This window comes from Malaclemys terrapin, chromosome 18, assembly GCF_027887155.1.
Source record: "Malaclemys terrapin pileata isolate rMalTer1 chromosome 18, rMalTer1.hap1, whole genome shotgun sequence".
In the NCBI taxonomy this organism is placed as follows: Eukaryota; Metazoa; Chordata; order Testudines; family Emydidae; genus Malaclemys; species Malaclemys terrapin.
Window position 1 is genome coordinate 264232 of NC_071522.1, and position 12301 is coordinate 276532.

At 36.8% G+C, this 12301-nt stretch overlaps 1 protein-coding gene across 7 annotated transcripts in view; it reads left to right on the forward strand.

Moving 5' to 3' along the window:
• Positions 1-12301, forward strand: part of LOC128825491 (adapter molecule crk) — a 152673-nt gene that overhangs the window by 38705 nt on the left and 101667 nt on the right. The window contains exon 3 of one of the 7 annotated variants that reach the window (XM_054008019.1): positions 8744-12151. The exons of 5 other annotated variants lie outside the window; for them this stretch is intronic. In XM_054008019.1, the coding sequence (XP_053863994.1) occupies positions 8744-8881 (138 nt within the window). In that variant the 3' untranslated portion in view covers positions 8882-12151. Of the gene's footprint in view, positions 1-8743; positions 12152-12301 lie in introns of those variants that run through there. One more of the 7 variants, XM_054008025.1, reaches the window with a different exon arrangement.

Genomic DNA, 12301 nt, shown 5'->3' on the forward strand with positions numbered 1-12301 from the left:
GGTCGTCACCAGCACCTTATGGTTAACTGTCCTGAAAGACTGAGTAATATGAGTGTTGACCTATGGTCTCTGGAGGAGAATTTCAAAGGCACAAATAAAAGTTAGATCACTAACTCCTATTCAAAGTCATTTGAAGTTAGGCCACCTAAGGCCAGATTTACAAAGGTATTTAGGCACCTAATGATGCAGACAGGCATCTAGTAGGATTTAGAATACTGAGGTTGGTTGCCTAATATGACTAGACACTCCAATAAATCCCACTAGATGTCAGTCTGCAATGTTAGGTGCCTAAATACCTTTGTAAATCTGACCCCCAATCACCATTTGTGCCTTTGAAAATCTCCCCCTATATTCATTGTCATAGGTCATAATTTAATGCTATTAGGGCTGTATCCTAGTCTGAAGCCTAATTGCAATGAATCCAGGATGTTGGCGGGTGTTGCATACTCTTGGAGTCTGGTTATGTCTAATCTCTCAATGATTTTTACTAGCAATTGAGATTTTCTGTGTCTGGCATAGTTGCATCCACTTGTTGTCTTGTGCTTGGCAAATTGGGACAACATATTATCTGTTTTGGTCAACAAGTTGTTATGCTGTTCTACCAGCTCATCAGCCTTGTTTTGCCCTTTTAGGAGATGCTGGAAATGCAAATAATCTGAGAGTTTCCACCAGGTTTGGCTCATTCCCCTTGTGAGGTAGAAGGAAGGCTTTGGTCTTTGCCTAGAAGAAGAGGCAGTAAGAACAGGAAAGCAAAACCATTTATGTACCATGCCCACTTCTAAGCCAACAATTAGGTTCAGCATGTGGATCCAGAGATGGTATGTGTGCAAGGCATTCTGGATGTTGACATTATTGCATATTGTTGGAGTTCAGTTGTCTTATCTCTTATGATTTTGACTAGAAATTGAGAGGTTTCCTTCATCTACTATTATGGAACCAGCTATTGTCTCATTTTATACCTAGATTATGAATTCAGTGTTTATACATGACCTAATACAATGGGGCTATGATTTGACACTTTTGCAATACAAATAATACATATTAATAGTATTGGCTTCCTGAGGATTAGGCAGAATACTTCATTTTTCAGGAATGTTGGTAGGCTTGCTTTTCTGTGGAAAGTGCGTTTTGATTTTCATTAGAAGTGGGCAGCGTTCTTTATTGCATTCACTAGGCAGAATGGGAGGGCAGGACATGGATTTGTTTTGCACTGGTGGCTCACATATTTCTCAGATCTTGATCATGATTTTGGGCCATACTCCACACAGATAGTTAAATGATTAATGCACTCTGGTTTGGTTTAAAGTTTTCTGCTTTAATAATGAATTCTTCTCATATTTGGTTGCTCTTTTCTGTAAAGTAGGATCAGCGCTCTTTCCTTTGATGTTTGGATTATTCAGTCTGGGTTAATTAGGCAATTCACTATACAGGATAGCTCTGCTGGCCATGGTTTATGCGGTGGTGATGATGGAGGAATAAGTTCTCTATTTTTATTGTGAGAAGTCTTTGTGCTGTTAATGGATGGATTTAAAGTGGATTTCTTAGTATCAGTACTCTATTTGCCTGCGTATGCACTTCATCTGACACAAGTTGAAAGTGAACTGTATTGATCTATGTGGAGGGCAAGCAAATTGGATCAATGTTTCCACACACTCAATAGCTTTGGCTTATTCCCCTGGACTCTTTCCCCCTCTCCCAGCTATATCACACTGTAAATCCTTGTGCAATTTGCTATCCACTGTCATTTCTAGGTGTTGGTCAATATTATTGTTTTCCCAGATTCCTGCTAATTAGGGGTTCAGATTTCCCCCCCAACTGCATTTTTCCAAAATTAATCTTTTTGTTTTTACCCTGTTTCTAATCGCTAGGTCCCTTATTATTCTCTGACCTCTCTGGTGTTCAAATGCTTTGAATTTCATATCTTTATATTGCAGCAGTATGCTGTTTACCTCCTCTTCTGGATCATTTAATTAAGTAATTAAATAAATCCAGTCCTAATTTTGATCAGTATGGTGTCTCACTAGACGCACACTCTCTTCTGTTCCCCATTTCCCAATTCAATACTTATCATTATCAAGTCTTTTAAGCCAATTTTCATTCACCTGAGTTTTCTTAGCCAAGACAATGTAACTAAAGCCTTACAAGACACAAATTACATCCAGGGCTTGAAAAACATCAGATACCTAACAGCAAGAGCCTGCTACTAAAGAGCTGAAGATGGGCCACCAGCAAGTCCAGGTGCCACAGCTCTAGTGCCTTGACTGCTATAGAAGCAGCAAAGAGACATATATACACCTTGACCCCGATATAATGTGACCCAATATAACATGAATTTGGATATAACGGGGTAAAGCAGTGCTCCGGGCGGGGTGGGGGGTGGGGGCTGCGCACTCCGGCGGATCAAAGCAAGTTCGATATAACGCGGTTTCACCTATAACGCAGTAAGATTTTTTTGGCTCCCGAGGACAGCGTTATATCGGGGTAGAGGTATAATTCTTAAACGTAAATTCTACAGCAATTGAGTTAGGAGCCCTGATTGGTCATGGAAAGCTTCCTGTTTGCCTGTGGCAAATAGATTAGTGGATTTTTTCCAAATATGCTTTTCATGGAAACTTCTTTATTAATCACATTACAAAAGAAATACAACAACAAAATCCTCAAGGTGCCTCTGTGGCCAAATGGTCATATTATTTGTGTTCATGCATTCCTGGTCCTTTTCCTCTCATGTCATTTTAATTTAAATATAGATTGTAATTTCCATGGGAGGCAGGAATTCCATGTTTATCTGTTTTATAAAGCACCATGTGCATATGTGGCACAATGTTAAGTAATACAAAATCGATCACTGTTGCATCTGCTGTGGCCTCGGCATTACCTAAAGAACAGTGAATTTTGTCTGTCTTACTTGATGGTTCAGTTGTCCTGTAGACAGTTCAATCAGACAAGGGAATTTGGAGAAGCTGGACTTTGAAAGGGGATAGTTTAATTTCTGACTTCTTAATTTTTTTTTATAAAAGCCTTATTTCAAAATTGGCTTGGTCTAGAAACAACTTCCTATTTACTGTTAGTCCCGGGACTAGTTTTGATAAGGATTGCTTATCAATCCTTAAATAGAGCTTAAATAAACTTGCCTTAAATAAAAAGTACCCATGGCAAGGTAATTTCAATGGAGAATTCAATCCCCTTTGTCATGGCTGTGATGACAGAGCATCACTTTAAAGCAGCCTTACTGGTAGAGAACTTTTGGAGATATCATGAGTCCAAATCTGTTCACACAGATTCAGAGTGCCTGGCTCACTGAATTTTGGCTTAGCTACAGAGCTAGTAAACTTTGTCAAGATATATTCTTCTAGGTCAAGAAGTTTGTAAGCTGTGTTAGTTAAGTATTCCTAGCTTAATAATTTAGTAGCAGATAATTGATGAGCGATTGAAGGAAAAAATATTAAGCACCTTTGGCTGTTCAGGATTATTTGAACTCCCAAACATAGGTATTCCGTCACTAATTATATGAAATAGAAAAATATCCATGGTTGGTTATAGGGGAAGCAGCAGCAGTAGCAACCCTTTTTGTAGGGTGCCTAAAGCTTTCCATTATTTAAAAATAATAATCTTAGTTTTTCTCTAAAGAACTCTAATACAACCATAGGTTGGAGCAAACTTAAATTTGGCAGGAAGATAGTCTTGGGGGTAAGGAGATGGCTTTTGTTGGCCTCATGAAAATATGTTCACATTAGACAGTTATAAGCTGTTGAAAACTGGCCATTGCCTGTCTGTGCTTCACAAGGTACCGTTTGTTTTTGGTTTGCTGCTAAACCCCTTCAACCCACATGTCACTGTGCATGCACTGTCCTGGTTTTTCACATTAGTAGTGCACACACAGACTAGAAACTCTGGATGGAACACAGCCAAGTGGATTGTCCATGTCTGTCTACATACTGCCATGGCGTCTGTACTTACACAGTCAAATTACCTCTGGCTCAGGGGAAAACAAACTGTACAGGGAACCAGAAGAACATTAATTCTAATCTGATTTCTACCAACTGGTAGTAATAATGCTCTGTCCTTCACAACCCTTTTTACTGAGCAAACCCTTACAGGGTATGTCTACATAGCATTCTGGAGCCCTGCCCATGAGAGTGAGCCTCTCAGTCCGGGTTGACTAGTGCTCTAAAACTAGCTGTATAGACAGCACTTTTTAATTGTGGGTTGGGCTCTTCAGCCCATCCCCTCCCTAGGGTTCAGAGCCTGAGTTGCAACTTCAAAGTGCTGTCTATACAGCTAATTTCAGAGTGCTGTCATGAGCCCTGCTTACCCAAATCTGTCAACCCAGGTTTGGAGGCTTTGTTGTGTGGGCAGGCTCCAAAATGCTGTGCAGACATACCCATAGACTACACAGGTGCAAGTAGAAACCAGACCCAAATCTTGATCATTTACTGACACCGTGTGTCAGTGTGCCAAATATTAGTGCTTGGCTAAACTGTTAAATAGCACTAATCTAGCATTTGTAAAGCATGTGCAACAGTGCTGAAGTCTTTGTGCTCAAACCCTGCTGCTGATGCATGATACTTTTTGGGGATTGGGGGGTAGGATTTGTGACAGCTGCATATAATAGAACTTGGTATGCCCTTTTTTAAAAAGAGAAGAATGGCCAAAACAAAATCTAAGAAATCACATACAAAAAATCAGATTAAAATTGTTTAGGTTGCAAAGTCAAGTACTGTTACTAGGAAATGCCAGACTTCAGGTTGTCTGGGCAGTGCTGAGGGAATTAATTAGAGTTGTGTAGCCTGTCGCTCATGGCTCCCAGTTTCACTTGCTCTACTAAAGTTGGAAGGAGTATAGAGATTGATGCAGGGGACTGCAGGAAGAATGATATAAGGTAGATTAGTGCTACCCAGGAGAACATAGTTCTATTGCTGCCTCAGCACAGACTTCCACTGTAATGGTGATCAAGTCAATTTACCAGAATTTTTTGGAGGGAGTGTGTTCCTCATTTTCTGAGTGTCTAACCTGAGACCCTTAGACAGTGCTTTTCAGAATGGCTGAATGCTCAACGACTTCAGCTGAACTACATGGAAGCTCTAGATACTCAAAAACTCTGGTAGTAAACTGATTTGGAGAAGTGAGCACAGAGTTGAAAGTCAGGAGGTCCTGAGTCTCTGCCACTGATATCACTGTGACACCTTGGTCAAGGTTGTTTGCCTTTTTCTTTCTATTTTCCCATCTGTAAAATGGGAATAAATATACTTGGGCATCTGATACTCAGGGTTGTAGAAGATTAATTAATAGGGCTGTCGATTAATTGCAGTTAACGCATGATTAACTCAAAAAAATTAACTGCGATTTTAAAAAATTAATCGCAATGTTAAACAATAGAATACCAATTGAAATTTATTAAATATTTTGGATGTTTTTGTACATTTTCAAATATATTGATTTCTATTACAACACAGAATACAAAGTGTACACTGCTCACTTTATATTATTTTTTATTACAAATATTTTCCACTGTAAAAATGATAAAAGAAATAGTATTTTTCAATTCAGCTTATACAAGTACTGTAATGCAATCAATCTCTTTACCATGGAAGTGTAACTTACAAATATAGACTTTTTTTTATTACATAACTGCACTCAAAAACAAAACAGTGTAAAACTTAGAGCCTACAAGTCCCCAGTCCTACTTCTTGTTCAGCCAGTTGCTAAGACAAACAAGTTTGTTTACATTTACAGGAGATACTGCTGCCTGCTTCTTATATGCAATGACACCTGAAAGTGAGAACAGGCTTTCGCATGGCACTTTTGTAGCTGGCATTGCAAGGTATTTACATGCCATTCATATGTCCCTTCATGCTTTGGCCTCCATTCCAGAGGACATGCTTCCAGGCTGATGATGCTTGGTAAAAAAAATAATGCATTAATTAAATTTGTGACTGAACTCCTTGGGGGAGAATTATATGTCTCCTGTTCTGTTTTACCCACATTCTGCCATATATTTGGTATTATAGCGCTCTTGGATGATGACCCAGCACATGTTCATTTTAAGAATGCTTTCACAGCAGATTTGGCAAAACGCAATGAAGATATCAATGTGAGATTTCTAAGGATAGATACAGCACTCGACCCAAGGTTTAAGAATCTGGAGTGCCTTCCAAAATCTGAGAGGGACGAGGTGTGGAGAATGCTTTCAGATGTCTTAACCCTACAGAACCCGAACCACCAAACAATAAAATCAACCTTCTGCTGGTGGCATCTGATTCAGATGATGAAAATGAATAGGTGTCGTTCCACTCTGCTTTGGATGGTTATCGAGCAGAACCCATCATCAGTATGGACGCATGTCTTCTGGAATGGTGGTTGAAGCACGAAGGGACATATGAATCTTTAGCGCATCTGGCATGTAAATATCTTGCGCTGCCGGCTATAACAATGCCTTGCGAACACCTGTTCTCACTTTCAGATGACATCGTAAACAAGACGTGTGCAGCATTATCTCCTGCAAATTGTAACCAAACCCGTTTGTCTGAGCTATTTGCTGAAGTAGGACTGAGTGGACTTATTGGTTCTAAAGTTTTACGTTGTTTTATTTTTGAATGCAGTTATTTTTTGTACATAATTCTACATTTGTAAGTTCAACTTCCATGATCGAGATTGCACTACAGTATTTGTATTAGGTGAATTGAAATGTACTATTTATTTATTTTTGTTTTACAGTGCAAATATTTGTAATAAAAAATATAAAGTGAGCACTGTACACTTTGTATTCTGTGTTGTAATTTAAATGAATATATTTGAAAATGTATAAAACATTTAAATAAATGGTATTCTATTATTGTTTAACAGTGCAATTAATTGAGATTAATTTTTCTAATCGCTTGACAGCCCTATTAATTAGTTAATATCTGTACAGTGTTCTGAACATATAAGCTGTTATAACAATTCCAAGTACTCTAAAAAATCATCCCTAATTACCAGGACACAAAAAATTAGTGGAGACTTGCAAATTCTTGTCTTTATCTCCCTGTACCTTAATTTCCTGTCTGTCAAATGGGAATATTGATACTCTGTCTTACAGAGCAGTTATGAAGATTAATTAATTAATGTTTGTGACACTCAGATATGATAATAAGCACCATAGACGAACCCATGCGTAAATTAATAATGACATATTCAGTGTGGCATTTGGATGGTATGCAATAAATAGGACATTGGTCCACATGTAGCAGTCAGACTGGATAATTGTAAAGGTTCCTTCTCGTCTTAAACATCTACCCCATTCTCTGAGAATCATCCATCCAGTGTACTGAATTAGGTGAGTACTGAGGAAAAAATTATATGTTTGCAATCATGTAATTTAAAAGACTATCATAATGTCTATGCACAAGTGAGCAGAAATAAAGTTCCACAAGCAGCCTTACATTTGGTGTTATCTAACTCTTGAGGGTTTGACTTTGCAACCAACTTACATTCTTCTAATTATAGATTTTTCTATGTAATCAAATATCTGCTATATTAATTGATCTGCAGGGTAGGTGTAGCTGTGTCGGTCCCGGGATATTAGAGAGACAAGGAACAACTTCTGTTGGTGAGAAAGACACGCTTTAGAGCTGTTTGAGACTGCAAGTAAATACTTTTCATAGAAAAGTACCAGCATGAACAGTACCAAAATGAGCGTAACAAGGAATCAGATACTTTTCTGCACTATGTGATAATTTACTTGTTCTTGTCCTGCAGGTTGGTGAGCTGGTAAAGGTCACAAAGAAGTTGGTCCAATAAGAGATATTACCTCACTCACCTTATCTCTCTAATATTAATTGAGCAACACTTAAAGTAAAATACTAAGGAAATAACTTGTTCAAACACTGAACTTTTTAAAGTGTGTTTAATTTTGGAATGTGGTAAAATATAGACTGAGTGTAGTCTGACATTTACACCAACTTACTGTATGCCTTTCGGCAAGTCACCTAATAGCTCTCGGTATTTTTCCTGTCTGTCAAATGGAGATAATGCTTGCCATACAACTGATCAAGTCTTGATGTTTGTGAAGTGCTCAGTCATATGGAAGATGCTGTAAATGCTGCTATTTATTACTAAAATGTAATACCTTTAACTTGCTCTCCCAAACCAGAGAATTTCACCACTATACTCTTATAAGCTACCATTATCACCTGTTTCTGTGTTCAGGGTCTTGCAACACTCCTTTGAGGAATTGTTGACACTGAGCAGGGTTGTTGTATCTGACCTATTATTTCTTAAAATATTTTGCTCAACCTTTCAGTTGTATTTGAGATGTCTCTCTTTTAAACAGCTATTATGTTTCCAATATAGTAATGTATTTCCTTTATACACTTGCAAACTGTCTTCCCTCTTCTGTTCAGTTATTGGTCCCACCCAGGAGAAATGCAACCATCTAATGTTAGTTCAGCAATAATTAATTTACCACAACAGGAGGGCTGATTTGTCAAGCCACAAGAACACACTGAAAGAGACTGGTGCAGGGTTGTAGACTCTATACTGTAGGTAGTCTTCTATCCACACATTGCTGCATTTCTCTCTCTGCTCTTCTGCTTTCTTCAAGAGTTTAATAATTTGGATTAGGCTGCCAAAGACTGACTATTTGAGACAGCAAATAAGCATTTTTAATTGAAGAGTACAAGTGTAAACAGTACCAAAATGAGGTTAACAAGGAATTAAATATTCTTCTGCACTATGTAATAACCATTTACTTGTTCCTGTCCTGCAGGTCGGTGAGCTGGTCAAGGTCACAAAGATTAATGTTAGTGGTCAATGGGAAGGAGAGTGTAATGGTAAACGTGGTCACTTTCCATTCACGCATGTCCGCCTGCTGGACCAACAGAATCCTGATGAGGACTTCAGCTGAGTGTGGCTCAACAGTTTTGCTTACAGATGGGAACAGTCTGTCTGTATTTCACTGCAGCTGCCATTTAGACTGTGTTCCTACAGATGTCGAAAGGAGTATTGCTTATACAAGCATTCTGATACCTGCAAACCCCTGGGACAGAACACCACCTTTCCTTAATCAAGACTCGTGTTATTCAGGGTACGAAATTAGATAACCTGTGTGTCAAGTGGCAGAACTAGTACATGATTGTAGGTTGTAATGCCTGCATATGTTCATGTGCAGAGCATACCGTACCTTACCTCCAGCAGCAGGTGGAGAAAGCAGCAATACATCTGTTGATTAGAGTTTTTAGCTTTCTCCAATCCCATTGCTTATGTTGCTGCTTCCACAGGCAATGCAAATCAACCTTAGAAAATTCAACGTATGGGTAGGAATTTCACAAACAGTTAATTCTGGAGCTTTTGCCTTTGTTTTCGTTCTAACTTTCTTTGCCCTAACAAATCTACATAATGTTTTGCACCATGCAAATAATCTTTTTAGATGTAGAACATACATTGGGATAGCTTTCTGAGTTACAGATATCTACCACTTCAATAGTAAATAAGAAATCAAATCCTCATCCAGGTCTTCAGATGAGTTTGAGGACACTAGAGATTGGTTTCTTCAGTACTGTTGCTACAAACTTTGCTAGTAGATAATTTAACTTCAAGTTGAGATGTTATATTAACAGATCCTGATATTTTTTACCCACAAATACATGTTTTAAGGAATTGTAGACCTCCATACCAGTGCTGACAAATGTGTGCATAGCACTTTACTCATTAATTCATAGCTTCAAGGTAGTATTTGATTCATAAGTGTAATAAAATATGCAGCATTGCTCTGAAAAAAAGTGACACAGAGCACATTAGTCAGTTGTAAGAGATAAAATTAAATTACATTGGGACAGTTTCATAACTCCTTTATCCTTAGTGAATAGTTTTAGTCATTGGCTAGAGCAAATCAGTGTCAAATGCCTTGAACTAACAAACCAAACATTACCTTTATTTTAAAATAACTTTTGGGACTGCTCTGCTTGTTTCCATCTGTAAAGCATTTGATAGTGAATTCATGAGAAGATTTTATTTGTAATAAACTAATAGAAATACTTGTGTGCTTCTGGACTGATTATAAAAAGGCATAATAGAGTAAAATACTACTTCATAGCAAATGATAAAAATCAGTGCATTGGCTAGGTTATATTATGCACTACTTGAATGTTCAACTTTTTCTACTAATCCTTACCTGATTTTTTTTAACATTAAAATCAGAATGGATGCAGTAAGGTTTGTAAATTACAACAATGAGGTAACTATCCCTTGCTTGTATCTTAAATTAATTTCTCCAAATACAGCAATCTAGTGACCAATATATTTAAAGTTATTTTGTAACTTTTGTGGCTTCATTGTAAACAGGATTTTTCTAAATGGTATAAAATTGAAACACCTTGGACATGTACAAGTAGTTAAATACCACTAGAATGTCTCTGAACAGTTGTAAATGCTTCAAGGGCTAGTTCCCACCACAGAGCCTACTGCTGAGAGGCATGGGCCCATAAAATAGAATACTGTTAACATTTTACCTCAAAACTATTACTCAAAACAGTAATAGGTTTCCTTTATCTGTTACATAGTTGCTTTACGTTAGAACTAATTGATCAGTATGTCTGTCCAATTTTCAGGTAGTGGGGCCAGATTACTGTAGAGAAATCCTAACAAACAATGATTTTTTTTAAAGTACTACTAAACCCTCTGTAGAAAACTTACAACATCTATTTTTGTGCTAATTACTTGACGGACAGAAGTAATTAAGTGACTGCATTTCTAATCTAATTTGAATTGATATTGTGCTTCTAAGTTAGTGCTGAATGTGCTTAAAAATGCTTAAAGATAAACTAATACTGGGCTGGTAAAATGTTATTTTCTTTACATCTAATTCATACTTTTTTTTTTTTTTTTTTCCTGACCTTGCTACCTACAGAAATTGAATACTTGATACAGGCAGTCTCTAAGTACGGTATCTATACATATAGATTAATTGCTGATAGATGCATATATTTTTCTTCACATATCGCAAAAGAAGCATAAATAAAGGAGAGACACGTTCAATATTCTCAGTAAGGCAATACAATTTAGTCAACTTCAGCTGATTCTTCCAATCATAATTAAATCATCCTGCATATCCTTAGTCATGACTACAAGATTCCATTCATCAACTTTTGTAAGTAAAGTTCCTTTAAGAAAATGTGATTTTGGTATGCAGGTTATTTTTTTAATATGGAGGGGATATAAGGAAATTTTAATTGCTAAATAAATGCCCTATACACTCATTTAAACTAAAAATACAATTGTATTATTATGTAGCTATGTTTTTGTGAAGACGATATCATTGCAAATACTTTACTTTTATTATAGACTTTGACAGAGCAGAAAAACAATCATCCCTACAAAAGTCTTAATGCCTGCTGTTATTCTAGAAGCATAAGTTCTTGTGAAACAGATTTGCTAAGCCCCCAGTATACTAATTGCTGAGTTTTCAGATGAAATATAAGTTTCTTCATCAGATAACAGGTCTACAGGATAAGACGGCATTTGTACAAGATACTGATTCAACCTATCTCACCAATGTCTTAAAGCAGGATAGATAAAACTAAATAATTCATAAATATGTAGATGGAATCGTCTTGTGGCCTTTGTTCCCTCTTTTGCACACACCCCTACCTTCCAAAAAACCAAACTCATTAGTAAGAATGTTAGAAGTCATACAAGTTTTAGTTGTCTCCGTCAGTGTTTGGATTTATTGTGCATAGACAGGTGCTAGAACGAGAATACTAATGGTTTCTAGAAATACACCATGAAAAGCAGAATGCTCAACTACACTGTGTTCTCCTAGTGCATTTACACGTTATATCACACTAAAGTACAACTTGGCTGCTATGTTTTTTTAATATATATTTCATTTCTGTAAAACCCAGACTTTTATACTAATATATGACCTGGTTAATCTGTTTCAATTGTATTTGTTAATGCAAATATTTCTAATAATTTGAGTAAAAACACTTCATGTTCTTAATGGTTTTGGGGGAAAGATGCTAAACAAACCAATTTGAAGTAAAAATATATGAACGTGCCATTGTATTATAACACTATACACTTTCTTGACAGTTAAAATCTACTTTTTTATTTTTTGTAGCATGTAATGTATATGTTCATACTATGTGAAATAAATAAAAAATATAGTAAAAAATGGGGTTGGAATAATTTTGGAGCAGCTTTTCTTTGGAAGTTTTTCATTTATTTTCTAATGGTGTAAATATAAATTTAAAAGGGCACAATATGATTGTCTCTACAGTAATGGTTTACTTAATTATGTCCTTACCCAAAAGAGGCTATTAAACAT